This window comes from Ceratosolen solmsi, unplaced genomic scaffold, assembly GCF_000503995.2.
Source record: "Ceratosolen solmsi marchali unplaced genomic scaffold, CerSol_1.0 scaffold41, whole genome shotgun sequence".
In the NCBI taxonomy this organism is placed as follows: Eukaryota; Metazoa; Arthropoda; class Insecta; order Hymenoptera; family Agaonidae; genus Ceratosolen; species Ceratosolen solmsi.
In genome coordinates this window covers 5548198-5563101 of record NW_011948424.1, presented here as the reverse complement: position 1 = coordinate 5563101, position 14904 = coordinate 5548198, and the positions used below count along the sequence as shown (strand labels likewise).

The 14904-nt window shown below is 33.1% G+C and overlaps 1 protein-coding gene across 1 annotated transcript in view; it reads right to left on the bottom strand.

Annotated features, from left to right (window-relative positions):
* Window positions 1-14692, bottom strand: part of AChE-2 (acetylcholinesterase 2) — a 130295-nt gene extending 115603 nt beyond the window's left edge. The window contains exon 1 of the mRNA XM_011500217.1: window positions 13588-14692. Coding sequence (XP_011498519.1) covers window positions 13588-14584 — 997 coding nt within the window. The 5' untranslated portion in view covers window positions 14585-14692. The remainder of the gene's footprint in view (window positions 1-13587) is intronic.
* Window positions 14693-14904: the final 212 nt, after the last annotated feature.

Below are 14904 nucleotides of genomic sequence, written 5' to 3'. Positions count from 1 at the left end.
GAAAATTTTAAAATTACTTCCTTTAAAAATTAAATTACTTTGGCCACGTGTCTGTTTTCTTTCTCTCTCTCTCTCTCTCTCTCTCTTTATTATATGTAAAATGATTTCTCAAACTACTGAACGCAGATAGAAATTAATGAAAGTAATTATCTTTTTGATCTGAATATCGTCTAAAAAAAAAAAAAATAACATTATTCAATGGTCTTAGCTAGGAAAGTTACTAATAACGCTAAAATTTTGCAAATTCAAAGAAATGACATGTCAGAATAGTTTTCATCTAATTTTTTTCTTTTAACTGTCGAAATTATCATATTTGCAATTATCTACATATTATTATCATGATAGATTAAAAAGGCACTTGGCCTAATAGACTAATTTACGTTCACTAACACATCTCGATGAAAGAAGCGTGGGGGGAGGGATTGGGTCGGTAAAACCGAAAGACGTTTGTCTTGGTTTCTTTTATATGATTGCGGTATGCGAGAATGAATCGATGTGGCGCTATTCTATACATCAAGTACCACCTGACAATGTCTATTAGATATCACGGTGACGTGCGCTTACTACTTTCCTTCGACTCTGCTTCCGTTGGCGATTAAAGATGCAAGAGAATGGCGCTCGTATAAAGTCGCGTAAGAGCCATAGACATGTAGGTGATATATATATATATATATATATAAGATTGTGGGTGGCACTAATCGACTGGCAACCGCATATCGATATTTATGTACAAGTGTGCTTATCCTCAAGACTCGGTCACTAGTCAACCGCCATGCAATTGTTTACGCTGTTAAAAGAATAAAAGAATCGAATGAGTATCATGTCGTCTGTGATAAGGGCCATTTATAAAATACATTCGTATTTTAACAATTAACATGGACAATGGAAGTTTTAAATAGCACGCTTATTTTGCAGCTGAGGAGAATGGGATAAACACTGTGTACATACAGCATATTGAGTATCGAAGAAGTCTTGTCTTTTAATTAAAAAATAAAATTAAGAAAATAGCCAATAAATTTACGAAGCTTTGTATATATATATATATATATATATATAATTAAATTTCGAACTTGTGTAATTCCAAATTCAGATTTAGTGAATTCTGACTTACCGTTATATACTTCTACTAATACAATTTAAATTAATGAATTATTTACGTTGCTTCCAAATTTATTCAACAAATAAAAATGTTTAAATTTTTCGTCCTCATTCAATTTACAAACATTTAATTCATATAGGGTAATTAATTCATATTCCATGCTTTAAGTAATGAAGAGTTTATAATTGGATTTTTAATTATTACGAACTAACTATGTCTTATGCTATTATTATTTACACGTATTATTTGAAGCTGATTATATAAGATTTGATTTGTTCAGAATTATTCACGTAATATTAGCAGAATCCTATACTCTGAAACTTAAATGGATAAATTTCAACAAATACTATAATACGTGTAAACAGAAAATCTTTTTTAATGAAAATGAATATTAAAGCAAATAAAGCAAATCACCAAATAATCAACTAACAATTCATTGCAGTGTAATTAATATTAATTTATTGATTTGTTGTTATCATTAACCTGTAAATTTTCTTCTCAAAAAATTAATTGTCTCTTTAGAATATTAAATAAAGTCGACAAAAATATTTTTCATTAAAACAAACTTGGAAAATCAAAGAAAGAATGGATCGATTCCTATTGTGATACATCAATAATTCCCTCACGTGTTAATAACTCTTACATAAATAATTAAATAAAACAGTTATAAAGGTTAAAAAAAAAAATTAAAGCAAATGAGCAAATATATAAATTTGAATTCGTATAGCTTAAATTCATAATAAATTCATATCGTATCGCTCCTTACCTCTCCCTTGTACACACTCGTTATTTATATTGCTTTTTCCACACTTTTACGCTCTTCTCTCCATGAACGGTGAGCCAAAATTTTGAGTGGCATATAATTTAAAAAAAAATTATGATGGGCTGAAAAGGTAACGTATAATATAATCTACGTTCATTTATTTTTCTTTCTCTCTCTCTCTCTCTCTCTCTCTCTCTCTCTCTCTCTCTCTCTCTCTCTCTCGTTTTCTTACACAAACGACCGTTCGCTTTACGAATCCCTGAATCAACGACGCTTCGCCAACTATGTATTTACACGTACGACGTGTATACTACAAGGCGGTTGCATAAATTTTTGAAAGCACAGAGTGTAAGAGCGACTAGCGGTTAACCAAGATAAGAGAACTCAGTCGTGTTTTGTATTTTATCACCCCTCTTCCTTCAATATTTTCTCAATTTTAATAACATTTGTATAAAATGACATACAGGCTAATCCAAAAATCATAACAGCTTCATAATCATACCGAATCAAACGTCTTTTCAATTTCAACAAAATCTTTATACAATTGTCGAATTTCCGGCTCAATCCAATGAATACTGATTATTGAATTTATTATTTTACTTCTTTTTTTTATACCAGACCGCAGTATTTCAATGAGAAAGCATAATTAACATATTTAAAGCGATAGTCTAGGAACTGCTCGAACCATAATTAGAAATATGGTAACGTAGAAACTTTTAACGTTGGTATTATTAATATTTACGAATATCTACTAATATCTACAATGGGACGGAATATTATAAATTGAAATTTTTCTATATCTCAACTGCTATTTAGTACGGATAATGATTATTTCTAAATAATCCACGTGTTATTGAATAGACGTATCATCGTACACACATGATTCCCGGCTGATTTCTCGCGTAACTACTATGTACGAACGGTTGTGGCATGTAGGCGTGGTCGAATTTATCTTTGGAGAAGGCACGAGACGTATGTATACTTTACGCTCAGAAGCCTCGAGCGTTTTCGCGTATCTTCTCCTATTTGCCGAGATTCAATGGACCACACATTGGCAGCTGCTGAATTGCTGAATGAACGCACGTGTTGCAACCGATACACCACCTGTTTACCAACTCTACCTCTTTGGACGATCTAATTTAAGTTTAATTACAATTCATAATCTTATTAAAATATTTAATAAATTATTATTATATATATATATATATATATATATAAATATGTGTGTGTGTGTGTAAAAAATGGAAAGGTTTATAAATTTTGTTTTGTGATATGATTTCAGTATATTAGGTTGTATTATTAATCATAATAGTAAGAATAATAATAATATTTCAATACAAACACATTAAAGAATTTCACGATAATGATCGAAATGAATCGAGCTTTTTTCCCCAAATAATGACATACAATGACAAATTTTTCAAATTCCAATCACATTTTTGATTTGTTGACATAAATATTTTCACCAATCAAATTGTTACATATGAGTTATAGTTCATTACTTTTCATATGTACACACTAAAATCGATACTGTAATTTAATAAAATCATTGATATTTCTTTTCTAAGAAACGAAACATTTAGGTATAAAAGAAAGAGTCACAGATAAAACAAGAGTGTAGAATGAATGGCGGAAGCAAGAAAGAGGATGTAAGTAAGAGAGAGAGAGAGAGAGAGAGAGAGAGAGAGAGAGAGAGAGAGAGAAATCCACTTATAAAGGGTGAAAAAATGGGGAAAGGTAACATTCTGAATACGAGAAAGGGAATAAGAGGGAAAGTTAGTCCTATTAGGGGGACAAAAGTCAAGTTGGGGTAAACCTTTAAACTACATTAAAGGCTTCACATCAATTTGGAGGCATAATTTTGCGTTAACGCATTGATTACAACTTAAAACAGCTTGCTTCACTCTACTTAAGTAATATAAATTTTTTTATGAGAAAAATTCATTTCATTATGTATATAACGTGCGTTTCATTAACAATGAGAATAAAATGTTTTCCCATTCGTGTATATGCCTCATTTTCCTATTCAATTAAAAATTTACTATCGCTACACTATACATTGGCTTTTGCATGCAGCCGTACTGAATTTGTAACATTAGGTATAGATATAACTTCTCGTTATTATTTATTGTGGTCATATTGCTTCATGTACGAAGATCATACATATAATAAACAATAGTCCATTGAATAGTATGTAGAAACGTAATTCTTAGAATACTGTATCAAATAATATAAAAAATCAGAACGTTGAGATCGGAATGTTCGTTCATCTACATCATGAACGTGATTTCACATATCCTTTAATATATTTCATATATTTATCTTTCGTAGTTCACCTTACTATCTGCAGTTAAAAATAAAAATGTAGCGAAGGTTTACAAATGAGCAATACTTTATCAATGCTTATGTGAAACAAAAGCTGAGTAAACGAAAAATTTGAAATTCCATTTTTTCTCTTTACATATTTTCTTGATTCGCATGAAAATATTGTTCCATGCTTGAAATCCTCGACATATGAAAGTAGAAAAATTCAGCAACTAACTATAAAATAAAATATTAAAAAAGATAAAAAAAAAAACAAAAAATTACATTAAAATATATAAGTATTTTAATTATTAACTATATTCGTAAAATAAATAAGAAATAGCGTTTATTTGATAAAAATAGTTCATTTAACAACATTTTTTTTTTTTTTTTTTTTTTTTTTTTTGTATAATAACTTAATATATATACAAAATTATTTTTCAATTATACTTTCATGACTTTTCAGTGCATTTGTTTTGATTCGCCTGTTTAAAAAACAATTTATCGAATAATTAACTGACAAAAATTAATATTTCAATACTCGACTGACTTAATATTATATAATGTGACGTAATTGAATACAAATTTCAGTTGTTGGAAACTATTTCTGAACGCTCAGGCACATCAAGGTAAATGAAAGTATTCGTCTGTTTGGTGCAGCGACCAATAATTTATTCATACTGCATATCGATAAATTTGACAAAACTTTTTTCCCATTCGGTACACTTTACTCCCATTGTTTTTGCTGACCAATTCTGACATCGCTAACGCATATACCGCCTCAAACCAAAAAAAAAAAGAATAAAACAAAGTTTCAAAACTCGCTCTGGGTTTGTTCGCCTCCCTTACTATTCCACCGCTTATTCACTAATCATTCAATTACCGATTATTTTTAACTGAATTTCCTGTTAGCGTCCACATCATGATTGTCATGGTCGTTCTCGTTAAATTCCGAGGCGAAGTACGGAAGAAAATTCTTAAAAAACAAAAGTTCAGGTCAACAACGGAAACTTCGCTCTCCTTTAGCGACTGTCATCTTCCATGTGGCATCGTATCAATCGTACCCGAAAAAAGTGTCGTTAGCGTAAGTTGGAAAAAAACTTTTTAAATTTATTCTCCCTGATTAGGTTTTATATTATAGAGCGATGAATCTTGTTCATAATTGAACAGACAAGCTATTATTGCCATTGTAGTGTTAATGAATGGATAATAAGCGTTGAAAATGCAAATTAATACAAAATAGAATTTCAAGAGGAAATTAATTGTAAGCTCCGTAAAAAAAATAATAACTCGAAATATTCTTATTATTATTTATAGTACAAGTAAGAGAAAAATCAATATCGTTAAATTGTAAAATTAATTATTAAAAAAGATTAAACATTATAAAAGCCTTTTATAGATTGTTGTTTGGACTGTTGTACGGTGAACAAAAATATTCATGCAGGAGCTGTAGCTGCACAAACTCCAATGGGACGAGACACTGACATCGCAGCTTTATGCACGATGACTGACTATTACAAGAGATCTCGCCAACTTGACTGACATTACAACGCCAGGTTGGCGCAACATAAAGGGCACCTCACACATACAGCTACATGGGTTCTCTCATGCAACACTATTATCAATATCGACAGTCATATACGTATCCGTGCACGAATCAAATAACATTATGACTGCATTAATGTATTCCAAGACTAAAGTAACACCTCTCATGAGAATCACAATACTAAGATTGCAGCAAGTTGCAGCACTACTAACCTATCGAAACTAACACAGTCCTATCCTAGCCACGTTGAAAATGGACGTCAAGGTAGCCCATCTCTGGACTGACTCGCGGGTAATCCTCGCATGGATGACGGAAAGTCTCATCCATCAAGATGGAGAGAATTTGTAAGAAATAGAATTTTCATCGTTCAGGATCTTACCCCAAACGCTTAATGGTGATATGTACCTGGGACATCGAATCCAGCAGAGTCTGAAATAATGTGAAACATGGATATAATATACAGATAATCATCACTGAATAAATTGCTGAGAACGACTGCACTCTGTTTCATATTCATCCCACGCCTAAGGAGAAATTATGAGATGTCGTTTACTCTCCAGATAACCAACTAAGAGAGCCTTAGAAAAGGCAAGGATATTTTGGATAAAGTATACTTCTTTAAAGAATTAAGAGTTCTTCACTCCAAGGCTCACTTATCAGAGAATCATGCATTCAGTCGACTGATAGCAAACGTCGACCAATCAACGACTCATCAGGGTTCATGAAAGACTCGACAGAGCTTCACTCATCCATGACAACAAGCATTCGGCTATTCTCTCGTGAAAATCACACTTTTCAACTCTCGTCTTTAACTAAGTACACCAATGTACTCTCCATGGAGGCAGGCCACTTACTTTAGCATACACTGGCTAATTGATGGGACAACTCTAGAGTGACGCCATCACGACCATTCGCTCGTACAGGAGTTGACTATGCCGATTGCTTAATCATAAAGACATGGAAGGGACATGGAGCAAAAATTCATAAAGCTTGGATCTATGTTTTTGTGTGATTTGCCACATCAGCTATACACCTCGGGATAGTCTCTGACTACGCAATCAATGGTTGAATTTCCGCTTATAGACGATTCACTGCTCGTCGAAAAATCGCAAACATATTGCACTCGGATTGCGGGACAACTTTCATCGGTAATGATGCCGCTCTCAAAAGATTATTCGTTCAACGCACCCCCTCGAACATCAACAGATAGTAAATATGCTCTCATGAGACATCACTCAATGGGAATTCAACCCTACTCACCCCCGGACATTTCTTAATCGAGAGCTCGCTCACTACCATTCTAGAACCGTCTCACAAGACATTGTCAATAACAGGATTGTCTCGATGGAAATTGATACAACAACGTGTACGGCAATTCTGGTCACAATGTCAGCTCATTATTTACAGCAGCAACAGTCAATCCTTGAATGGAATCATCCACCTTGTACGTGGCCTCTCGCTAGAGTAATTATCATTAATCCCGACAAAGATGGGCTGCTGATCAGAGTAGTTACACTAAAAACAGCTTGGACCAGCATGGTAAGACCTATACGGAAATTGGCAGTATTATAAATCCTCGACAAAGAGGAATAATCATCGATAAAATTGATGATGGCCTGCGAAATGTTTGGAATTGGAACATTTTCCGAGACTTTGACTCTCGGAAAGTTATGGGCCTTCTAGCTCACTATATTTGTAAACATTCGATTCCGAGAATTCTCGGATATTCCAAAGCCATACTTTCAAATGTCCTACAATGTTTATTTGGGCTTCGCATAGCAACGTCGGTTGGAATTCTCCACCCTTCTAAAGCTTTGCTTTCCTGGAGTTCTCGAAACTTCTAAAGCTTTAGTCTCGCACGTCATGCAAGATTTTCCGCATAGCAGCACCGATACATCGTTGCCAGCTCAGTAAGTTGCCACGCGGATATTAAAAGGAAACACACCACACTTAGACACTCATTGTAACTTAGTCAGTCAATCAGTTTATCAGTCATTACGCTATTCTGGTATTGAGTCAAAGTTTACAGCCGCAAGTTAATCTTTCAGTTACGCTAAACGCAGTGAAGCCATTACAAGGGAATACGCGTTCAACTATCCAATATGCTACGATTCACAAGCAGTCAAGGCTGCTGACTACATTGCAAGAAAATATTGGATTACAGGAATCACGGTATCAAGTTATTCCTCATCATCAAGGTATGCCAGTAGTTTTTTTTCCAAATAACTATTCATCACATGATTAGGCAAGGCAACTGCATCGCTGCGAGTATGAATAGCAATTCGTTCGAGCCACACGTCCTTTCAAGGAATGTGCACATATCTCTGCTAATCCTTACATTACAAGCAGATATCACGTTATTTACACAACAAGTGACCCATTTCTGATCATTACATGATCAGCAACAACATCGTCATCATCAAAGAGCAACCACATCATTGTGAAACGACAGAGTTTACACTCTCCTATGAGATGTGAATTCAGCTCATTATTAATGTAACTGTTAATAAACTATATTTTAACGGAGTCTGCACGCATTACACATTTCAACAATCCTACGACTTAACTCCTTTCCAAGCATCCACTAGGGAGGGCGGCAAATTATTATAAAACTATCGAAACATTGGCAATTAGAGCCTGAAAATCAAACAGTTTCGAATAATTGTTTTATATTATCATGCTATTAAAATAAGACTAACAGGATGCCATAATTCATGAATGAATAAAAAAAAAAAAAAGAAATATATTTATTAACAATCATTATATTAACGAAATAAAACTTCTACTTTTAATTCTGTATCAAATTACCTCTATATCGTGTGTTATGTATCAAATATGCAATATCCAAGTACTTAACATTATTGCAAATGTTATATTTTAGTCTATCTCATATAAAATATATACTTAATAAAATAAAATAATGATCGCCTATGACTTAATTTTCATTTTAAAGATATCTACAGAAATAAATGTTGAAAAAAATTATAACTTATTCACTCGACATACATAAGTCATAAATTAATTTCAATTCTAAAATAGTGAAATTTTGAAAAAATATAGTTATATCGTAAGTCGGTAAGTAAAAATTAAAAATTTCGTATCACAAGGTATTTACGAATAGCGAAAGATAATCTTATGGTTTTTTTTTTTTTTTTTTTATATCAAATATACTTCGATTTTAGATTCCATTAGGTGTATTAAGAAGTAAATAAAAAAAATAAAAGTTCTTAATTGTTATATTTTAATGTAAAATGTATGATTAATTATAAAGTGTAGTAAGTCCACATGATGAATCATCAATTCGGAAAATAAATTAAGGAAGTTCAAATGCTAATTATTCATTGAATAATAGAAAAATCAAATAATTAATAATGCAAAGTGAGAATAATCAAAATAATATTTTAAGCATTAATCATTCTATAAGCTATTATATCTTAGAAATAATATAAAAATAATAATACTAATGAAATAACATCGAAAGTACGTTTAACTTAGAAAATTTGATATAAGTTTAGATATTATCATAACGGCGCTTGAAGAACAAACATTAGAAAAATTAATACAGAAGTAACATAATAATAACTACATGATAATACTGAATTAAATACTGAAAATTATAATATTATTAATCCGTTGTCAAATATACATATGAATAATCGATTAAAGTAAAATAAAACAAGTCGATATTGAAAGGAAATTAACAAAGCAAATATATCAAATTTAATAAAACCTTGTGTGAGAATTGAAAGTTCATTAGGAATTTTATAAACAATTATTGTTAAAATACTGTATAAACCATATAAGGTAATGAATAATAGGGAAAAAAAAAAAATTTCTTACGAGCTTAACAAACATAATATCCATAACATCATAATGACATTCTCACAAAGTACGCAATAAAAACGTGTACATCGACACTAATGAATACAATCTAATAAATAGATAAAAATGATAGATTAGTTTAATGTAAGAAATATATATTGCATCTAAATAATGAATCGCCCATAATAAATAGATAATAGGATGTTGAGATAGAAATAGAAATAAATGAATGTACGCGAACACACATATGTTGCCATTGTATATTGAATTTTATTTGTAAAAATTAATTGATAAATAGATTATTGTTTAGTTGTAAAAATAAAAATATTGAAACAAATGAAAGTATAGAGAGAAAAAATGTAACGAGGGAATAGATTTTCAATGGTGATTATAATTGAAGAAGACGATAAATATAGTCCAAACAATAAAACTAACCCAATTGTAATACCTAAAGACTATGAAATGATATATAAAATAAATTATAGCAATTGATAACCTTCAAGATGACACATAGATTATATTATCATAGTTATATGCTTTACTACAATAAATTAATGAATCTTTGCTTAACTGTACTTTCACACTCCTATTTTCACATATATTTAACAAAAACATAACAAAGCACAATTCATAAAATTATTTACCTAATTAAAAAAAAAATTAATATATATTAATATTCCATCAAAACCCTGTGCCTATGTAAATGCTTATTTTATTATTGAAAATATTTTATAATGAAAACATTTTTATCAACATTAATATACAATTTCAAAAGTATCAAATAATGCACGCGCGCGCACACACGCACACACACACACACACACACACACACACAAAATTAATTTATTCTCGTTTAATTATAAATAATTAACTATTGATAAGAATAAATTCGTTCAAATTGATAGATTTTTAGAAATAGAGCTTTTGTTATTGAGGAAAACAATGTTCACAGATGCGCAGATAATATTCTTGGAAAATCTAATTACTTAAACTTGTCACAAACATATCCATAAATAATTGAGACGAGAGAAGAAAAAAAACGTCATATTCATCATATAAACATTGTTAAAAACATATTTGGAGGCTAATTATTCCTATTTTCATATAAATCAGAGAATATACAAAAACTACACGTGCTCGGATGTATCTACATGTATATCGAACAAAGATACATAAAAATTTCCTAAATCTTTTAGAAGCTTGAACAATTAGTCGAAGAGTATTCAAAAAAAAAAAAAAAACATCTTGGCGGAAACAGTCGTGTTGCTTATTAAAATAAATTCAATATCACCAAGAGAACCAATCCGCATTTGAAATAAAACTCACATATAAGTGGTTGGGAATAGAATGCAAAATAAAAATTCAAAGCAAAGCTTAAGGGAGACGAAAATCTTAAAATCTTTAGGTTACTGCTGAACTAAATCACACTTTACCAAACTAAAAGAATAAAAAGAAATACACTAGAACCATATAGACTGTAGCACTATGTATAGGAAAACTTAGCTCGCAGAAAAATCTTTTGCAGCTTAATCTAAAGTTAATCTTACGATTCCAAAATGTTAAGCGTATTAATTATAATCGATAAAAGTGTAATATTGACATATGATTAGTTTGGTATATAAAATTTTTACGATGAAACGAGTAATTTGAATTACGAACAAGAAATATAAGAAAAATCAATTAATTAGTCCAATTAATTTCTTTTAATTACAATATACGTGAAATTCATTTGTAATATGTACATATTAAATTGCATTAAAAGATTAAAATATGCAGTTTCTTTAATCATTTTTAGGCTATAATTTCCTAACAATTGATTACGAGAATTTTAATAAAAAGTTAATCTACAAATTATTGTATTTGTAGACAACGATTACGATGGTACCGAGTGTTAATTATTTTTTTACAAGCAACATACGGCAATTCAATTTAATAAAAAGTATATATTATTTATTGGTATTATTTATGTGCTTTTTTTTTTTTTATTTACACGCCGACAGTGTTAACTCGATCGTACATAAAAAATAAATTACCTGCATTAAATTTAACAGATTTTAAAGTATATTATTTTAAATAATTGACTTTGCCGGCGATAAAACGACCTCGGCATAATATTCAATTTTATTTTACAGATATTGTTAATTAACATTGAGTATATTACACCACTGAAAATTGCTAAATCGCTTAATCATGCCGGTATATTTGCAATTATGTCGTATTACGGATGCCATGTAATCGTTATGAAAAAAGCACGCTCGAATGGCAAATATAATCAATATTCAAAACATTCAAATAATAATCGACAGATGAAATTATCAAAATCATATTTCCTAATTCATTATTTGCAATATTACGATATTTCATATGCTATTGAGTGACCGTATTATAAAAATCTACCCATTGCATCACATTAATAACAACAAACGACTATTCTTGTCATTTTCCTAAATAAATTTAGAAAGAAATTCATTATGGCAATTTCTTATTACATTGTAAGCTCATAATCGAATGTCTCATCAGTGTGAATGTAATTCTGACAAATTGCATGCATGTATGCATTATGCTGATTCATTATAATCAAAAGTACTTGTATATTGCAGACGGTATCGTATGTATGCGATACCCTCTCTTTCATCTCTCACTTCTTCGTATCTATTGCATTTGCTGAGCAATTTACATAAGATAATCACGTAAGTACAGGCTTGTGACAATGAATTAGTACGACTTTTAGCTGACGCTCCAGAAACTTTTTAAGGGTCGCCATTTGATGATTACAGTGTATTCATTTATAAATGCTCTCTAAATCTTCTTTTAAACAATGTCTTCGCTTGCTTTCATATCAATAGCATTTGTAAATATTTTATGCCATTCACCTTTTGATGTAAAAATATTTACTTAATATCCTGACGTTTTCTTATCGTTAAAGTACGTCAAAGTCATAATTGTATTATTTTTTTTAAAATAATAATAATAATAATAATAATAATAATAATAAATATCCAGATACTTTGATAAAACTATCTATATGTATGAAAAATTATTATATGTAAAAAAAAAACACGCACGCACGTACGCACGTACGCACGCACGTACGCACGCACGTACGCACGCACGCACGCACGCACGCACGCACGCACATCGAGGTTGTAGCTCAGATCAGAGCAGTTTTTATTGTATATCTGTAGAAATGCTTTGCTACATTAAGATTGAAACAAAAATTTATAATTACATAGTTATAAAGTTAATGATTAATTATTCGATTGAATAAAACAAAATCTAAGTGGCTTTTAGTATACTTTTAACTTTTCATGATATAATCATCTCAATGCACAAAATTGCCAATAATAAGCAAATTGATATTCTAATAATATTATTTATTAATAATAATTTATTTATTTTTGAATTATAATAATTTATGAATTATACGTTTGAAGTAATAGTACATCATTAAACGCACCTAAACTTTTTCCTTTACAAACATTTATAAAATTTATAATATAATTTTGAGTCTCATCCTACTCCATTATACACCATTAATTCTCAATAAATAATATAATAAATAAAACAAATAAATGATAACTATGGAAAAATAATGTGAAAATTTTTTGCAACTTATACAAATGAGTGTTAGATTACGATAGTTGAATATTTAAAATGTCGACATAATTAATAATGTCCTTTCGTCGCATTATAATACCGCGATATTATAAATTTTCCGGGCTGTCGATAATTATTGAAGCTCGAGTGACGAATACACGATTGCTGGGATGGCGAAAGTAGTCGCACATTACTGATAAATGCAAATATTAGCTTCATCGTGTCATTATCGTATCTATAATTCATGCAATGAAAGAATTTAATTGTCTCCTTAGTGAAATGAAGGGGACGAGACCGACCTTAAAGCTAAGCGGGCCATGTTGCGTAATTTCGCAATTGTGCGCAATTGCCATCGATGCAACGTACGTGAAAGTGACTTATTCGGAAAATCCTCGACCTTGAAAGTGCGGCGATAACAATCCGAGAGCTAACTAAAGATTGACTAACTCGGCTTACCTTCGTTTTCATTGTTGCCGATGACGATCTCGGTTTTATCGAAGTCCGAGTCGCGCAGCAGTTCCAGCGGGTCCTTCGGCAGAAACACACCGTCGATCGTCGGGGCCGAGGGAAAGCCCAGGATGCCACTGTAACTATTCCATTGCTGCACGGAAATGGTCTTTGCGTCGACAGACTTCATGCATTCCATCACCCGTGTCGCGTTCTCTTCCAACATACTCGAGTTACAATTGCAGTCCTGCACGAGGATTTGGGCGACCTCGTTGGCCTTCTCCGCGCTCATGTAGCTCCACGGCGCGTTAAGCGTGCCACTCTGCAGGATGCCGCGTCTCACCAATCCCCTCGTCACCGGCGACATTAGATGCAACGACACCGATCCCCCGCCCGCCGATTCCCCGAAGATCGTTATGCGATTGGGATCGCCCCCGAGGACCTTGGCGTTGTCCTTGAGCCACTGTAGCGCCATCGCCTGATCCCAGAGTCCCATGTTACCCGGTGCCTCGCCATCGTCCTCGAAGTACTGGCTCAGATAAAGAAAACCAAACGCCCCCACGCGGTACTGCATGGCTGCGACGATGGTATCGCTCTGCGCGGCCATAATTGCAGCGTCGTAGACGTCGAGAGTCGCGGTCCCGGTCATGTAGCCGCCCCCGTAAATCCAAACGAGGATGGGCATACCACCGTGATGGTCGGGCGACTCGGGGCTGCCCTTATGGCGGAGCCGCGGTCTCTTTGGCACCCAAACGTTCATGTAGAGGCAGTCCTCGCTCACGTTAGTGTTCGGGTTCCACATCTCCTCGCCCTCGAATCCCGGGAAGTAATCGTAGCGCTCCTGTATGCAGCTGTTGGGCATCCGAGTGGCGTTAAGTACACCGTGCCAAGGCTCGATGGGCTCGGGCTTGCGAAAGCGCAACGGACCGACCGGTGCTTTGGCGAACGGCACGCCGTAATAGCCGTGCACCTCGCGATCGAAAATCGTGCGCGAAAAGCCGCGCATTAGGCCGCTCGTCGTCTCGACGACCAGAGGATCGTCCGAAGGGTCCTCCTCGTACGCCTCCTTCCTGTCGTGAAACCCATCGTCGCTCGCTTCGACGCTTATGCTCGCCGGCTTAAACAGCAGCAGCAGCACTAACGATAGCGCCAGCATCGCCAACGATCCCATGACTCAACAAGTTACTCTATCCCTACCCTCCTCCACGTCCTGGGCGGCAGGGGTGGTTTAATCGCGCGCGATCAAGCGGCCAGTCTCCGGGCCCGATCTCGATTAATTATCCTGTCTTCTTAAGGCCGACGACGTATTGCCAGCATCTCGGGTGT